Source organism: Hyperolius riggenbachi, chromosome 1, assembly GCF_040937935.1.
Source record: "Hyperolius riggenbachi isolate aHypRig1 chromosome 1, aHypRig1.pri, whole genome shotgun sequence".
In the NCBI taxonomy this organism is placed as follows: domain Eukaryota; kingdom Metazoa; phylum Chordata; class Amphibia; order Anura; family Hyperoliidae; genus Hyperolius; species Hyperolius riggenbachi.
Genome location: NC_090646.1, coordinates 417,771,526 through 417,790,747, shown reverse-complemented (window position 1 = coordinate 417,790,747; position 19,222 = coordinate 417,771,526). Strand labels below are relative to the sequence as shown.

Below are 19,222 nucleotides of genomic sequence, written 5' to 3'. Positions count from 1 at the left end.
AGTCACGTACGCCGTAGCTCCGCCCTATGCATTTCGTCATACAATGACTTATCAGGGGCTGCCGGCGTACGTTTGACTGGCATCTAAAAAGCGCACCCTCGCTCCTCCCTCTCCCATCAGCAAGGGAATAGAAATGGAAATAAAAATAATAATAAAAATAAAAATGGAAAACCCTACTCCACCTCCATTCAAGGAGTACAGCTACGCTAGAAAATATCTTTAATATAAAACCGAACAACCTTCGGCGGCCGTCTCCCAGAGCTATTACCCTTACATAAAAAGACTCCTAGTCTAATACAGGACCATACCTAATCTGAACGTACGGACCACCCTCCCCATACCCTCCCCATATAGAAGATTCCTAATCTAATACAGGACCATACCTAATCTCAGCATACAAACAACCCTCCCCATACACGTACAATTGAACCCAAACATCGCCCCCCTGCAGACAATATTCAGTAAACCTATTAGGCAATGTACAAGTGTCATAATCCGCTCATGTATTACTAATAAAGCAATTGATGTCTAAATCAACATTAAGGCCATTAGGGGTCAGGGAATCTAAATCGTATATCCAACGAGTCTCCTTCTTGGAGATCTCACGTACTTTATTACATCCTCTCCAGGCTGGAACCAGCTTATCTATACCACAGAAAGACATCAGTTTTGGATTGCACTGGTGTTCCTTTTTAAAATGCAATGGGACGCTATGCAACTCAAACCCCTTCTTTATATTAACTATATGTTCCCCTATCCGTTCCTTTAGTGGTCTTGTGGTGCGGCCCACGTATTGTAGGCCGCAGGGACACCAAATCATATAGACCACAAAGGAACTTGAACAGGTAATAAAGTTCTTTATTTTAAACGAACGTCCATTTACTCCAGATACCACTCTATTCAATTTAACTCCATTTGCCTCCCTACAGCATCTACAACCCTTACAAGGAAAAAAAACCTCTGATTGCCAACCAACAAAACGTGAATGTATAGGGGGTGAGATACAACTGGGGGCCAGTTGGTTCTTTAAATTAGGGGCTTTTCTGTACACAAACGAGGGTCTTGGGGGCAGGACATCCCCCAAGATGTGATCTCCCTGTAACACATCCCAGTGTTTTTTTAAAAATATGCTCCATTTGTCTATACTGTGCAGAAAAATTGGGAAAAAAAGGTAAAAGGGTTCACAGTATTCATACTTACCTTCTTTCCAGAGTGAACCAGGTCATTCCTATTAGTGGTTGCTACTTCTTGTTGCAATCCCTCCAACCAGTCCCCATTGTAGCCTTTCTCCTTAAATCTATCCTTCAGGACATCAGTTTGTGAAAAATAATCCCTAAGGTCGGAACAATTCCTCCTTATCCTGGTAAACTGTCCCTTTGGGACCCCTCGTAACCAATTAGGATGATGGCAACTCGTTGTTTCAATAAAGCCGTTCCGATCGGTCGGCTTGAAGAAACATTTGGTTTTGAAGCCAGTACCTTCTCTAGTGATTTCTAGATCCAAAAAGTGTATACTCACCTTACTTTGCTCAGACGTCAGCTGAATATTGGGCCTTAGGCCATTGACCGAGGCAATGAACTGTTTAAAACCCTCCTCATCTCCCTTCCAGAAGATGAGGAGGTCATCTATATACCTTTTCCAAAGCACCAAACGCTCACCTCCTAGGGCAATGGCCTCTTCCTCCCATAAGGCCATATAGAGATTTGCCAGAGAGGGGGCAAAAGATGCCCCCATGGCGCATCCATATACCTGTGTGAAATAATCTCCATTGTGCCAGAAATAATTCCTCTTCAAGGCAAAATCTAGAAGGTCAACAATAAAATTTATTTGGACCATAGGGGTCCCACTATTGGTGGACAAAAAAGTTCTCACTGCCTCTACCCAACCCCCCCCCCCCCCCCCCCCTCATGGGGGATGTTGGTATATAAAGAACCAACATCTGCTGTGGCCAGTAGGATATCCCCCTCAACACAAATAGAGTCCAAGATCTGTAAAACATGTTTAGTATCAATTAGAACCCTTGGGAGACCACCCACCAGGGGCTGGAGAAAGCTATCTACATACTGTCCCAATCTATGGGTTAGTGAGCCTACCCCACTCAGAATCGGTCTGCCGGGGGGCTCCACAAGACTCTTGTGGATCTTAGGGAGCTGATAAAGCACAGGGACCCTCGGAGCGGAAGGGACCAAGAAATCACATTCCCTCTTATCTAGAAGGCCCGCCATTAAGCCCTCATCCAGGAGCAGAGCAAGTTCCCTTTTATACTTCACAACTGGGTTACCAGCTAGTTTTTCATATGTTTGTTCATCATAAATAAGTTTATCAAGTTCTTTACAATACTGTTCTTTACTCAAGACCACCGCCCCCCCACCTTTATCCGCAGATCTCACAACTAAGCCCTTTTCTTTCAGGAGTCCTTCCACCGTGTCCTGCACGTTATCATATTTACCAATTTCTAATTTTCTCACATCCTTTAGTACTCTGTCCTTAAAAATTTCAACCGTATTGTGGTTTGACAAGTCAGGGGGGTTAAAAGTGGATGCATTTCTAAACTTTGTTACAGTTCCGACATTATTAGCCCTATTATTAGGGCCTTCTTTTTGAAGAAAATATTTCTTTACATTAAGTTGTCTCGTATACTTCTGTATGTCAATAAAAGCATCAAATTTGTTTAAGTGCTTTTTGGGGGCAAATTTTAGGCCATGATCCAACAATTTCAATTCCTTCCTATCCAATTCCACCCCACTCAGATTAAATACCCCAGCTCCTACCACTGCTTTCTTCGTTTGTTCCCTCCTGCCGGCTCTACACCCCCTTCTACACCTTTTTCTTGGGCTTGGATATTGCTCTCCCCCAAATTCTCCTCCCCTCCAATCTTCCTTCCAAAACCTCGGGCGCGGGGCTAAAAAAGGAGGTTGTTCATATCCCCTGACAGTGGCTGGAACCGATTATACATCTGAATCAGTGGGTTATATGGGAGCTGGTCTGTTCTATTATTATTCCACTGTGGGTGCCCCCTATTGCCTCCCCTACCCCCAGCTGCCCCCCTATTATACTCACCTGGTCCCGTAGGTCTCGGGACAGTGCCCCCAGAATAAATCTGTGGCTTTGGAACCATAGGGGTCAGCACCGACTGTGCTGCAGCCTGACTCGCATCGGTACTACTACCTTGATTAGCACTGATTTTATCTTTTTTATCCTTAATTCTTTTTTCCACAATTGGTTGCCATTTATATGCAATCTTCCTTTTATGGGCATCAAAATCTCTTGCAAATTTTCTTTGTTTATCCACAATAATATTTTTCTCACTAATAGCCAGTTGTTCCTGGATTTTTTTACTCCTCGCTCCATAGTGTTTCGTACTCTTATGAGGCTCTAATTTAATTTTCAATGATTCTATTTCATCCCCTAATCTTTCAAGCCTAACAGTTTTCCTTTTTATCAACACCTCTATCAGACCCAAACCACATTTATTAAAATATTCCTCCCATTCCACATTGTTTTCCTCCGTATCCTCCCCGTCATCCGGTGTTAAATCCCACCTCAATTTTTTGGGAATGATCCCCTCCTTATGGTATTTTCTAAGGGTTGCAACATCCCACCATGTTTGTTGTTCCCGTCCTAATGTGGTATGGAGGGATCTAAAATCACCCTCTATATCTACAGACCCAGGGGCTGTCTCTTTAAAAATCTCATCAATATTGATGGCTCTCCTCCTAGCACCATCAAACAGATCCATAGCTGCAATTAAACACACAATCAGTAGAAATATATAAAACAGATAAAACTGCGCTTAGGACTATAAGAACATCCACACAATAACGTGGGTCGCGTACACACTATTGCTGTGATAGACAATATAAACAAGGTTATTTTCAAATGTCCGCACTCACAGTTAAAAGAACTACATAGGGGTTAAATGACCTCAAAAATGGGACAAACCCAAACAAGTCCAAAAAGTCCTGCGCTGGAGTCCACCGTGTACTGAAGCCTTTACTCCTTGCAGTCAGAAACTTTCACGTCAGGTGCATGTAAAAAGCATAAAAAGAAAGGACATAGCGTAAATCTGCATACACTGTTGTCAATTCCAACACCACATCCCAGTGTTTAAAACTCCGTCACCTCAGCCCACTCACAGGTGCCAGGACACCCCCCCCCCCCCACGTGCCCGCACTCACCCTAGCAACCTCCTGTATCCCGGAGGTAGGTGTATCAGCTTAGGGGGTTAATACTCATGTAGCAGGTTCAGCTTGATATCCTCCAAACAACAGTCACTGAAACTAGAGAGCGCCGATATAGTGTAAAACCAACTATGTTTTAATAAGAAAAAAGTATTGCACTCACAAGTATAGGTGGTTAACTAGCGTATAACACAGATGTGGTCCCCGGGTAACCGCTCTGCAAGACGCCGATCCATGCATCGGCACACACATACAAGCAGCCAGATCCATGCATCAGCACACACATACAAGCAGCCAGATCTATGCATCAGCACATACATACAAGCAGCCAGATCCATGCATTAGCACACACCTATGGCAAACACTGAAATTGCGCCCCCCCCCACACACACACACACACACACACACACACACACACACGGTCAGAGCCCCCTTCCCCAGTAAAAGCAGCATTCTTTCTCACATTCATGGTTGTCTGGTTAAGTTATACCTTATACTGTACACACTGGGGGTAGCAGAGATCAGCAGACACTGCAGCTCGTTTATGATCAATACAGGTAAATAGTAACAGCTTATACAGTACATACTGGGGTTGCAGAGATCAGTACACACTGCAGCTAGTTTACTATCAGTACAGGCACAAAGTAACAACGTACACAGTACATACTGGAGGTAGCAGAGATCAGCACACACTGCAGCCAGGTTGCTATCAATACAGGCACATGGGAGCCCACCTCTGTGATTACTGTATATTAACCAAACTTTTCTACTGTAGGGGAGGATGGGGGTTATTAGCCATGCTATATGGGGGTAAAGGAGGGATGCAACACTGGATACAAGGGAGGAGGGAAGGGCCCCATAAAGGGGGAAACATCTCTATATACAGACTATGTATATTAGTTTTGTGATGTGCATGTACACAAATTATATATATTTATATACTTATGTAAATATATATAATTTGTGTGCATGCACATCACAAAGACACACATACATTTACACACATACATACATACATACACACACCATACATTTATACTACGCATAGTCAGATACACCACACATACAGCACACACATACAAGAAGCAATTTATGCACGGATCCATATACATGCACACACATACAAGCAGCCATTCACACAGGGATCCATGCATCAGCACACACATACAAGCAGCCATTCACACACGGATCCATGCATCAGCACACACATACAAGCAGCCGGATCCATGCATCAGCACACACATACAAGCAGCCGAATCCATGCATCAGCACACACATACAAGCAGCCGGATCCATGCATCAGCACACACATACAAGCAGCCAGATCAATGCATTAGCACACATACAAGCAGCCAGATCCATGCATCAGCACACACATACAAGCAGCCAGATCCATGCATCGGCACACACATACAAGCAGCCAGATCCATGCATCGGCACACACATACAAGCAGCCAGATCCATGCATCAGCACACACATACAAGCAGCCAGATCCATGCATCAGCACACACATACAAGCAGCCAGATCCATGCATCAGCACACACATACAAGCAGCCAGATCCATGCATCGGCACACACATACAAGCAGCCAGATCCATGCATCAGCACACACATACAAGCAGCCAGATCCATGCATCGGCACACACATACAAGCATCCAGATCCATGCATCGGCACACACATACAAGCAGCCATATCCATGCATCGGCACACACATACAAGCAGCCAGATCCATGCATCGGCACACACATACAAGCAGCCAGATCCATGCATCGGCACACACATACAAGCAGCCAGATCCATGCATCGGCACACACATACAAGCAGCCAGATCCATGCATCAGCACACACATACAAGCAGCTAGATCCATGCATCAGCACATACATATACAAGCAGCCATTCACACACGGATCCATGCATCAGCACACACATACAAGCAGCCAGATCCATGCATCAGCACACACATACAAGCAGCCAGATCCATGCATCAGCACACACATACAAGCAGCCAGATCCATGCATCAGCACATACATATACAAGCAGCCATTCACACACGGATCCATGCATCAGCACACACATACAAGCAGCCAGATCAATGCATCAGCACACACATACAAGCAGCCATTCACACATGGATCCATGCATCAGCACACACATACAAGCAGCCAGATCCATGCATCAGCACACACATACAAGCAGCCAGATCCATGCATCAGCACACACATACAAGCAGCCAGATCCATGCATCAGCACACACATACAAGCAGCCAGATCCATGCATCAGCACACACATACAAGCAGCCATTCACACACGGATCCATGCATCGGCACACACATACAAGCAGCCAGATCAATGCATCAGCACACACATACAAGCAGTCATTCACACACGGATCCATGCATCAGCACACACATACAAGCAGCCAGATCCATGCATCAGCACACACATACAAGCAGCCAGATCCATGCATCGGCACACACATACAAGCAGCCAGATCAATGCATCAGCACACATATACAAGCAGCCAGATCCATGCATCAGCACACACATACAAGCAGCCAGATCCATGCATCGGCACACACATACAAGCAGCCAGATCCATGCATCGGCACACACATACAAGCAGCCAGATCCATGCATCGGCACACACATACAAGCAGCCAGATCCATGCATCGGCACACACATACAAGCAGCCAGATCCATGCATCGGCACACACATACAAGCAGCCAGATCCATGCATCGGCACACACATACAAGCAGCCAGATCCATGCATCGGCACACACATACAAGCAGCCAGATCCATGCATCGGCACACACATACAAGCAGCCAGATCCATGCATCGGCACACACATACAAGCAGCCAGATCCATGCATCGGCACACACATACAAACAGCCAGATCCATGCATCGGCACACACATACAAGCAGCCAGATCCATGCTTCGGCACACACATACAAGCAGCCAGATCCATGCATCGGCACACACATACAAGCAGCCAGATCCATGCATCGGCACACACATACAAGCAGCCAGATCCATGCATCGGCACACACATACAAGCAGCCAGATCCATGCATCGGCACACACATACAAGCAGCCAGATCCATGCATCGGCACACACATACAAGCAGCCAGATCCATGCATCGGCACACACATACAAGCAGCCAGATCCATGCATCAGCACACACATACAAGCAGCCAGAGCCATGCATCAGCACATACATATACAAGCAGCCATTCACACACGGATCCATGCATCAGCACACACCTGTGGCAAACACTGAAATTGCGCCCCCCCCCCCCCCCCCCACACACACACACACACATGGTCAGAGCCCCCTTCCCCAGTAAAAGCAGCATTCTTTCTCACATTCATGGTTGTCTGTTTAAGTTATACCTTATACTGTACACACTGGGGGTAGCAGAGATCAGCAGACACTGCAGCTCATTTACGATCAATACAGGTAAATAGTAACAGCTTATACAGTACATACTGGGGTTGCAGAGATCAGCACACACTGCAGCCAGGTTGCTATCAATACAGGCACATGGGAGCCCACCTCTGTGATTACTGTATATTAACCAAACTTTTCTACTGTAGGGGAGGATGGGGGTTATTAGCCATGCTATATGGGGGTAAAGGAGGGATGCAACACTGGATACAAGGGAGGAGGGAAGGGCCCCATAAAGGGGGAAACATCTCTATATACAGACTATGTATATTAGTTTTGTGATGTGCATGTACACAAATTATATATATTTATATACCTATGTAAATATATATAATTTGTGTGCATGCACATCACAAAGACACACATACATTTACACACATACATACATACACACACCATACATTTATACTACGCATAGTCAGATACACCACACATACAGCACACACATACAAGAAGCAATTTATGCACGGATCCATATACATGCACACACATACAAGCAGCCATTCACACAGGGATCCATGCATCAGCACACACATACAAGCAGCCATTCACACATGGATCCATGCATCAGCACACACATACAAGCAGCCGGATCCATGCATCAGCACACACATACAAGCAGCCAGATCAATGCATCAGCACACATATACAAGCAGCCAGATCCATGCATCGGCACACACATACAAGCAGCCAGATCCATGCATCGGCACACACATACAAGCGGCCAGATCCATGCATCGGCACACACATACAAGCAGCCAGATCCATGCATCGGCACACACATACAAGCAGCCAGATCCATGCATCGGCACACACATACAAGCAGCCAGATCCATGCATCAGCACACACATACAAGCAGCCAGATCCATGCATCAGCACATACATATACAAGCAGCCTTTCACACACGGATCCATGCATCGGCACACACAAGCAGCCAGATCAATGCATCAGCACACACATACAAGCAACCATTTCCACACACAATGCATACATAAAATAAGCACCTCCATCTCACAGCACGCTGTCTCCTGTGCACGTGTGTTTGTTTCTCTCTCTCCACTTCTCCCGACGTCCTCATTTTCCCGAGGGAGGGGGGAGCTGGACGGGCTCACATTCCTCCAGTTCCTCTGTCTGTGTAAACAGCTCAGCAGTGTGCAGAGCTAAAGCTGTTATTCCGGGCAGGAGGAAATGTAGATCAGGCTCCAGCCTGATCTAAGAGTATATTTAATTTATCAAGTAGCAGCTTGTTACTACTTCCCCCCTCTCTGCAGGTAAAAGTGGTGCGTCCCCTGCTCCCAACGCACACCAATGATGCGTCTCAGTGTCTGACAGGAAGGCAGCGGGGACAGCGCTGCTGATCTGAGGCGGCAATAAGGAGATTGCGGGCTGCACAGAACGGGGGCAGGCATGGCGCCCATGGGTGCAATGGCGTCCATGGCACCAGCCATGCCTGCACCCCTCAAAATACGCCACTGGTTGAGACCTTCTGGAGCTAGGGTTCTCAACATCTGTATGCAGAACATCTCACTTTTTTTTTAGCAGGTCAAAGGAATTCGAACAGTTTTGTGGTATGGTTTCAATGAGGGTTATCCAGCATAGGTCTGGATTGCTATTGTGTATCGTAGCGAAGTGTCGTGATACGCTGTGCAGTGGGTATTTATTGAGGATGTTGCGTTTATGTTGACCGATTCTGCATCTTGCCAATTAGGTGGTTCTGCCCACATACTAAAGTTGGCAGGGGCAGGGGATGTAAATTACAAATTTAGATTCAAAGGTGATGGTGTTCTTTATTGGATAGGTTAATTCTGTAATTTTAGATCGAAAAGTGTTGGTAGGGGTAATACCACCACCAACCTTACAAAAATAGAAAAAACTGCATTGAAGGGCCTACAAAAAAAAACAGAAATAGTTACAAAATCAGCCGATAAAGGGTGAGGGATTGTCATTCTCAACAAATCAGACTACATCGATGAAGCCTATCGCCTTTTGGGTGACTCAAGAGTTTTATTAACACCGCCTACCTCAACATCATCACAAAAAAATAAAAGGAATTTTAAAATTAATCACCATCCGAAAACCCCATTTTTATTATCTTCCCAAAATTCATAAAAACATCAGTAAACCACCAGGTAGACCCATAATTTCTGGTATCGACTCAGTCACTAGTAACCTATCCCGGTTTGTTGACACACACTTACAAACACACGTACAAGCATTGCCTTCATTTCTCAAAGACTCCAAACACCTCATAGATCTCCTACAGCCCATTACCTGGCAGCCAGACTACTTCTGGCTCACATGCGACGTCACATCTCTTTACACAAACATCCCACACACCTTTGGTCTTACTGCTTTACAACATTTCCTCAGTGTCCAATCCCCCATGCCACCATTACAACAAACCTTTATTACACAATGCACAGAATTTATACTCAATAACATTTTCACCTTCCAAGACCATATCTATCGTCAGACGAGCGGAGTTTCGATGGGAAGCTCGTTCTCCCCCTCCTAACCAAATTTGGCCATGGGTTATCTTGAACAACTCAAAATCCATTCTCCCATAACATTCTCTTTTACAAACGTTACATAGAGGATTTGATTTTCATTTGGAAAGGAGACATAACCACCATCCCCAGTTTCATAGATTTCCTCAACGCCAACCCAGCGGGTCTACAATTTACATCACACCATGATCCCACCTCCATAGAATTTCTAGACCTAACATTCATAGACACAGGTCAAATCAAAACCTAAACCTATTTCAAACCCGTTGATGCCAACAATTACATCCACTACCACAGTTTCCACCACCGCCCTTGGACCAAAAATACACCTTACAGCCAATATAGAAGAATTTACAGAAACTGCACCAATACCCAAGTTTACCACAGCCAGTCCAATATCCTAACCTAAAAATTTCTCGATCGTAAATACCCCAAGAAACTACTTAAAGATGCTAGTCAAAGCCAAAGCAATAAAAAAATCCCACGAATACGATTAATACCAAGAACACAGAACCCGTACCAAGATCAATTACAAAATACAGTGCGCAACACCAGAATATACAAAAAATCCTCAATAGATTGGAAATCCTCCTACAGGATCCACACCTCCGTTCCATTATTCCCACCACACCAGCCATCACTTACCGACGAGCACCCAACCTTCGCAACATTCTGGCCCCCAGTCGTTTACGCTCCGACACCCACTACATCAACCCCAGTCCATCAACCGACTCACCAGGTTTCTCGGCCTGCAACCACTGAAGATGCCAAGCCTGCAAGTTTATTACCCCTACCAACACTTTTCGATCTAAAATTACAGAATTAACCTATCTAATAAAGAACACCATCACCTGTGAATCGAAATTTGTCATTTACATCATCACCTGCCCCTGCCAACTTTAGTATGTGGGCAGAACCGCCCAATTAGCAAGATGCAGAATCGGTCAACATAAACGCAACATCCTCAATAAATACCCACTGCACAGGGTATCACGACACTTCGCTACGATACACAATAGCAATCCAGACCTATGCTGGATAACCCTCATTGAAACCATATATATTTTCTTTTTATACTTGTACATACTTTTACAACGATTTCATATGTCCTATATTATACTATACCATATTTTTTATATGTAGACTATTATATCTTTGTATGTCAACGATTAATTATGTCCTTTATGCCTACAGTCTTTTAGGGCGCAAAGTTGCACCAATATGCACTTTGGCCTGGTGCACACCAGAGGAGTTTTTCTGAGCGTTTTGAGTTTTTAAATCTGCTGCTAATGTTATCCTATGTGTCTGTGCACACTGGAGCAATGAGGTTTTGTAAAAAAAAAAAACCATAGCATTACATTGGGAAGAGCTTTTGAAACCTCTAAAAGCTCTTCCCAATGTAATGCTATGGGGTTTTTTACAAAACCTCATTGCTCCAGTGTGCACAGACACATAGGATAACATTAGCAGCAGATTTAAAAACTCAAAACGCTCAGAAAAACTCCTCTGGTGTGCACCAGGCCTAAATGTCTGTTAGAATGAATGATTTGTTATCTATACTTTCTTTCCCCAAAAAGTCTAAAAAATAACCACTTGGGGCAGCAACATGTATCCTGTACATCTAATAATCCGAACATTTGTACAGCGCTTTTTCCTTTTGGACTCAAAGTGCTCAGGAACTGCAGCCACTGGGACGTGCTCAGGAGGCCACCCAGCAATATTAGGGAGTCTTGCCTTAAACTCCTTACTAAATAGGTACTGACCCTAGCCAGGATTCAAACCCTGGTCTCCTGTGCCAAATGCAGTGCCCTTAACCAGTACTCTTTTCAGCCTCTGAATAGATACACTTTGTACACATTTATTTTCTGTTCCCCGAAGTTATACAACCACATCCCCTCTTGCTATTAGCCAAAGATAGGTTACATAACCTGTCCCCTGCTCCTATTGGCCCACAAACACGCCCCCCAGCTTGCCTCCTCCCCACCCATAGAAACACATTACCTGCCCATCACACAACCCCCACCCCTTATGAACCATGCAATTGGTCCACCCATATACTCTTCGGTATATAAACCTTGATCTCCAGACTCACCGGTACTATTCGTGACCTTGAGACTATACTGGTGAGTCTGGTTTACTGCATTTGACTACATTTGATTGAATTGTGTTTTGCCACCCTTATTTTCTCCCCAAACCCCACTTCTTTTCACTACGATTTTTACTCTTATAACAATCCCCGCACAGCCCCTCACCCCCTCTCCCAATATACCTCTAACCACAGCATTGTTTACCCATTATTCACATTAACATAACTATACACCAAAAATCTTCAGCACACATATACATTGGTCTAAGGACACGCTATCTGTCTGTCTTTACAGTGTACTCCTATGTTTATTGCCTGAGGAAGCGGAAACATACCCATGAAGCGCGCTGCACTTTTTGTTTTGGAGTATATTAATAAACCTGTTGTCAAAACTGACGGTATCTTGTCTGCTTCGGGGAGGAGAGTCCACCACCACCTCCTGAGGGATTTTAAGCCTTTTAGAACCTTTTATCCTGCTGGCACCTCTGCTCACTCTTACATTATCAATATCCACCCCTGGTGGAGGGGTTGAGCCCCATCTTTCCTCATCTACAGAGAGCAACTTTTAAGTGAGGACAGGTATAATCTCCTCACCTGCCTATATAGTGGTTACCTAGGCGGTAACCCAAGTTTGTGAGTATATAATGTATATACCTCATTCCCAACCCCTTGTTTTGCATACTACACTATATTGGGCTCTCTGTATTTCTTTTGTCAATCTGTTTTCACTATGTGCTTGTTTTGGGGGAAACCAACTTACTAACTAGTGTATTCTTGGGATGTGCCACACAGAAGTCAATATTGGCTCAAGGTTCCTAAATGGTACAGGAGTGGTGGTAAGTGTAGACTGTATACTTTAACCACTTTACCCCCGCGCGTACGTATTTCTCCGCCCCTTTTTCCATCCTTTAAAAACCAGGGACGGAGAAACACGTACTTTCCGCGTTCCCGACGCTGCCCGCGCTCCCGCTCGTAAACACGCCGCCCGCCGCTAGTAAACACGCCGCCGCCCGCTCGCCCAGAGATCAATGAACGAGAAAATCCATTCCCGTTCGTTGATCTAAGCCCCGCAATGATCAGCTGCTCTCCTATGGGCAGCGCGATCATTGTGAGAAAAAACTCACGTGTCCAGCCTCCTTATTCTTCCTCCAAGCTTCCGGAAGGAAGCTTGGAGGTCGCATTAAAACAAAAAGTTACTGTGGCCATCTTGTGGCCAAATAGTAAACTACACCCTACACATTTTTCACATACAAATAAATGACTTTTACACATAAAATTAACTCATTACCTCCCACACTCCCCATTTTTTTTTTTTTGTAATTAAAAAAAAATTAAAAAATTTACAATTAAAAAAAATACATAAATAAATAGTTACCTTAGGGACTGAACTTTTTAAATATTTATGTCAAGAGGGTATAACACTGTTACTTTATAAACTATGGGCTTGTAATTAGGGATGGACGCAAAACTGAAATGCACCTTTATTTCCAAATAAAATATTGGCGCCAAACATTGTGATAGGAACATAATTTAAATGGTTTTATAACCGGGACAAAAGGGCAAATACGTTTCATGGGTTTTAATTACAGTAGCATGCATTATTTAAAAACTATAATGGCCGAAAACTGAAAAATAATTATTTTTTTCCCCACATTTTTCCTATTTTCCCATTAAAACACATTTAGAAAAAAATAATTCTTGGCATAATGTCCCACCTAAAGAAAGCCTAATTGGTGGCGAAAAAAACAAGATATAGTTCATTTCATTGCGATAAGTAATAAGAAAGTTATAGACGAATGAATGGAAGGAGCACTGAAAGGTGAAAATTGCTCTGGTGGTCAGGGGGTAAAACCCCTCAGTGGTGAAGTGGTTAATCAATTAAAAATAAAAATGTAAACAACCTAATAGTTTTTTCATTGTCTAGGCAGGTGTCATTGCTCACCCCCCCCCCCCCCCCCACCCACCACTGGTAGCTGCGCGCAGTGAGTGGGGTGTAGCTGGCCCTCAAACCTAGAGCAATGAGTATAGGTATATGTGCAACAGTGTGCATTCTTGGCAGATGTACTGCCAATGGTGTGAGCGGTAAGTGATCTGACCAAATATTGACAGAGCTGGGATTAAATGAAGACCAATAGAATATTTGTACAAACAACAGTCTGCTTTCCCATCTACAGTGACAAATGGCTGCCTCACACCAAAAGATCTCAGCTGAGCTGGGGGTATATACAGGATCTTCTCAAAAAATTAGCATATTGTGATAAAGTTCATTATTTTCTGTAATGTACTGATAAACATTAGACTTATATATTTTAAATTCATTACACACAACTGAAGTAGTTCAAGCATTTTATTGTTTTAATATTGATAATTTTGCCATACAGCTCATGAAAACCCAACATTCCTATCTCAAAAAATTAGTATATTTCATCCAACCAATAAAAGAAAAGGGTTTTTAAAACAAAAAGTAAACCTTCAAATAATTATGTTCAGTTATGCACTCAATACTTGGTCGGTCCTTTTGCAGAAATGACTGCTTCAATGCAGCGTGGCATGGAGGCAATCAGCCTGTGGCACTGCTCAGGTGTTATGGAGGCTCAGGATGCTTCGATAGCGGCCTTAAGCTCATCCAGAGTGTTGGGTCTTGCGTCTCAACTTTCTCTTCACAATATCCCACAGATTCTCAGTGTTCCCCAACCCTGTCCTTAAGGCCCACCAACAGTGCATGTTTTGTGGCAATCCACAGAGGTAGATAATCAGCTCTGCTGAGACACTAATTACCCTACCTGTGCATGTTTGTGGTTTTCTGCAAAACATGTACTGTTGGTGGGCCTTGAGGACAGGGTTGGGTAGCTTTGCTCTATGGGGTTCAGGTCAGGAGAGTTGGCAGGCCAATTGAGCACAGTAATACCATGGTCAGTAAACCATTTACCAGTGGTTTTGGCACTGTGAACAGGTGTCAGGTCATGCTGAAAAATGAAATCATACTTTTCTGTTGAAAAGAAAAATATGATAGGCTCCCTGCTCCTCTCACTTCAGGTATCCTTTAAAGTTAAATCCACTATGGTTAATACCAGCAGGACTGATCAAGAAGTACAAGAGGAAAATGCCAAGGATAGCGACAGGATTATAGACTCGACAGCACAATGGTGGAGGCAAAATGCAACCCAGTTTTCCTCATCTGGATTCAAATGATGGATAAGGACAGTAAAACCTTGGATTGAGTGTAACTTTGTTTACAGGATACATGAGGTCAAAGTATAAATACAGCTTTACTTACCTGGGGCTTCTTGCATTTATCTGTCACACTGCAGTTCCATAGTCACCGAGTCTCCAGCTATTCCTGTAATTGCCACTTGGGTTCACAAGACAGTTCTGCGCAGGCGCTATGGAGGGGGAACCAGGAAACTGTGCTTGTGGAAGTGCTGCAAAGGACACATACTTCTAGGGCAAGGATGTCAAACCGGTCCCACGAGGGCCAAGGTCCTCACAAATTGCTACAGCTCAAATTGATGGGTCTGAATCAGGAAAGGTGTGGTCCATCAGGTAGAACATTCCTCTTTTTCAGTCCATCCTAAACACTGGCATGGATCTGGCCAGGCCTGAAGTTCCACATGTGCTAGGGGCTTGAAGCAGCCCCAAGTAAAGATGCAATTACACTTTTGCCTCATTTATCCTTTAAGAACACTTTGCAAGACAAGCAAACATTTAAATTTTGACCGGAAATACAAGTAACATCGATACACAAGCAAGAATATATATGGCATGTCTGTCACATTACAACTGAGCCAATGGCATGTCTTCCTTTGTACTGTCCATACACTCCATGAAACCCTCAAAAAGTAGGCAAAAAGGGCGTTGGGGCGGGGTGGGGGCAGGGGAAAAAAAAGCGCGTGATAAGAGGTAAGCGGTAATAGCGTTTATAAAAATAGTGTATTTCGTTTTTAAATGTTTAATTTGTAAAACCTTATTGTAGAGAACCCGAGGTGGGATTTAATTATGCTAGTGGGGCACAGAGGCTGGTTGTGCACACTAACACCAGCCTCTGTTGCCCCATGGTGTGCCTCCAAGACCCCCCTGCACGCCGCTATACCCCTCGCAGTGCTGGCGACACGCAGCGTGTTGCCAGCACAATGTTTACCTCTGCCTTTCTGTTAGCGCCACTCCCCCGCCTCCTCTGTATCGGCGCTACCCGCCCACGTCACTTCCCTCCAATCAGCGGAAGGGACGCGGGCAGGTAGCGCTGATACGGAGGAGCGGTGGTAACAGACAGGCAGAGGTAAACATTGTGCTGGCGACACGCTGCGTGTCGCCAGCACTGTGAGGGGTATAGCGGCGTGCAGGGGGGTCTTGGAGGCACACCATGGGGCAACAGAGGCTGGTGTTAGTGTGCACAACCAGCCTCTGTGCCCCACTAGCATAATTAAATCCCACCTCGGGTTCTCTTTAAGGTGTATTAAAATCGCAAATTGTGAAAATGATAATAGTCTCCGTTTTAAAAGTGAAACTTATAATAATTTTTTTTAACAAACTTTAGTGTATGTACAATTCTAATTGTATAATATTGTCAATAACCATTTATTGTTTCTTCATGTAATAAAACCTGAAAATATTGTTAATGATGAAAAAAAATATATGAGTATGTTCGTAATAACTGTTGTAAAACATTAGTAAATATCACTAACCTTTTACTACAACTAAACCTAACCCTATTCTCACACAGAACCCTTCCTATCCCTAACCCCAAGACCCCAAATCCCCCCCCTCCCCCCAGTGGTGCCTAACTAAAAAAAAAAAAAAAACCCTTTGTAAAACCTTATTCACATAATAAAGTGATCAGTACCAGTAAGTGATAAGATTTTAAACAACGTTTTAGTTAAATACAATAAATAGGTTTAGTAGTTTTTCTGTAAACGTTAGTCGTCACAGGCACATATTGTAAACTTAAAGGGAACCAGAGATGAACGTTTCACACAAAATAAACATATCAGTTGATAGCTTGTAAAGAATAAATGCTCTACCTGATAATTTTGCCGCTCGTGTGCCTTTAGTGTTTTTTATCCATTATTGCTCCAGGAAAAATCAAATATGGCCGCCAGCTCATATCCCTTCTCCTTCCGGGTTATATGAGTTGTTCTGGATGTGCTGTCTAGGCTATATGAGACTAGGCTGCTATCTAGGCTATATGAGAAAGGCTGCTGTGTGCTTTCATTTTGGTATGATGTACTGTCTGTAGGAACTGTCTCATAGGAATGAAACTGCCGTTATTATCAGTATCTAGTGCACACAGAGCACACAGGGATCATATTGCAGCCACAGAGCTTCTCTCTCAGCAGAGCAGCCCCTCCCAGTCATCACAGCTCTCAGTATGCAAAGCAGGAAATCTAAGCCAGGAGAGGGGAAGGCTTGGGCTTGAAAACACTTCACAGAAGAGTGACTCAGCTATAATGATTCCAGGTCAAACCTCGACTGAATAGTCGGTGGATTCTTATCACAGCTGCTAATAGACTAATTAAGCAGATAACAATGAAACTAAAAGCAGGGTAGGTGTTTACTGTCATGTTCCCACTGATAAATGTAATAACATACATGAGGGTGCTTCGTCTCTGGTTCTCTTTAAATCCCCACAACGCAGTTTGAAAATGTTAAATCTCCGGACGCCCTTTTTTCCAGATCGGTGCCCATCAAACGCTAATTATGGGAGTGAATGGAGGCGCCCTTTTTGTCCACTTGCCTCATGCGCCCACATTTCCTGTCACCAGCAAAATAATCAAGATCTTACAAAATCAATGGTCGCAATCAATACATCTTCTCAGGTTGTCATATTGTGTTAACCATAGAGAACTCTTTCAAAAACTTGATGAGATGGTATCTCACCCTAAGGAAACGCATTAATATCTGCCTCATGCTGATAGATGCTGGAGGAATTGCTTCAAAGCAGGAACATTGTTACATGTGTCGTGGAGCTGTCCTTTGAAAACATTGTGCCCAAAGCTTTTTAATAAGTTTATAAGACTCACTGGGTATAAGGATCACTATGGACCAGGCATGGGCAAACTCGGCCCTCCAGCTGTTACGGAACTACAAGTTCCACAATGCATTTGCCTTTATGAGTCATGACTGGCTGTCAGACTCCTGCAATGCATTGAGGGACTTGTAGTTCCTTAACAGCTGGAGGGCCAAGTTTGCCCATGCCTGCTATGGACCCAGGCCTAGCTCTTGAATTTAGGCCTGGACATTATACCTGCCCAGTACAGAGTACTGATTGCCAATATTTTACTGGCCACAAAGATCGCTATATCAAGGCATTGGAAAGACTCACTGTCCCACTTTACCAGAAATTCAGATAGTGAATGTGAACTTTAACCACCTTAGCGGTAATGAGCTCAGCTCGTCCATTACCGCCGCAGTGGACATCTCCGGCCCCTGTGGGCCGATTTTGATAATTTTTTTTAATACACGCAGCTAGCACTTGGCGTGTGGGGTACGATCCCACCCAGACCCCTTGCACAGCCTGGCCAATCAGTGCCAGGCTGCTCTATGGGGCTGGATCGGACACCCCGACGTGGATGACTATGCTGTCATCCCAATCGTCACCATGGCGACGAGGGAAGCCAAGCAGAAAATCCCATTTACAACAGGATTTTCTGCTTGCTGTAAAACCCGGAGGCGTTTAGACTAGATTGGCAGATGCGCCCTCTAGTGGTGAATCATGTAGTTAACTTTGTTAGCTACAGTGATTCAGAGAAAAAAAAAAAAATGTCTGCACGCCACCCTGGTGATTTTAACGCCAGGGTGGTTAAATATGAAGTTACGTACGCTAACTCCTGGCCAAACCGAAAACCCTAAAGGCTGGCTGGAAAGTGTAATGGTTAAGGGCTCTGCCTCTGACACAGGCGACCTGGGTTCAAATCTCGGCTCTGCCTGTTCAGTAAGCCTGCACCTATTCAGTAGATCTTGGGCAAGTCTCCCTAACACTGCTATTGC

The 19,222-nt window shown here is 44.2% G+C and overlaps 1 protein-coding gene across 2 annotated transcripts in view; it reads right to left on the bottom strand.

The window, feature by feature from the left end:
* Positions 1-8,738, bottom strand: part of LOC137518513 (annexin A1-like) — a 97,659-nt gene extending 88,921 nt beyond the window's left edge. Inside the window, exon 1 of one of the 2 annotated variants that reach the window (XM_068236485.1) lies at positions 8,650-8,738. In XM_068236485.1, coding sequence (XP_068092586.1) covers positions 8,650-8,723 — 74 coding nt within the window. In that variant the 5' untranslated portion in view covers positions 8,724-8,738. The remainder of the gene's footprint in view (positions 1-8,649) is intronic. The other variant, XM_068236494.1, reaches the window with a different exon arrangement.
* Between the last annotated feature and the right edge of the window lie 10,484 nt (positions 8,739-19,222).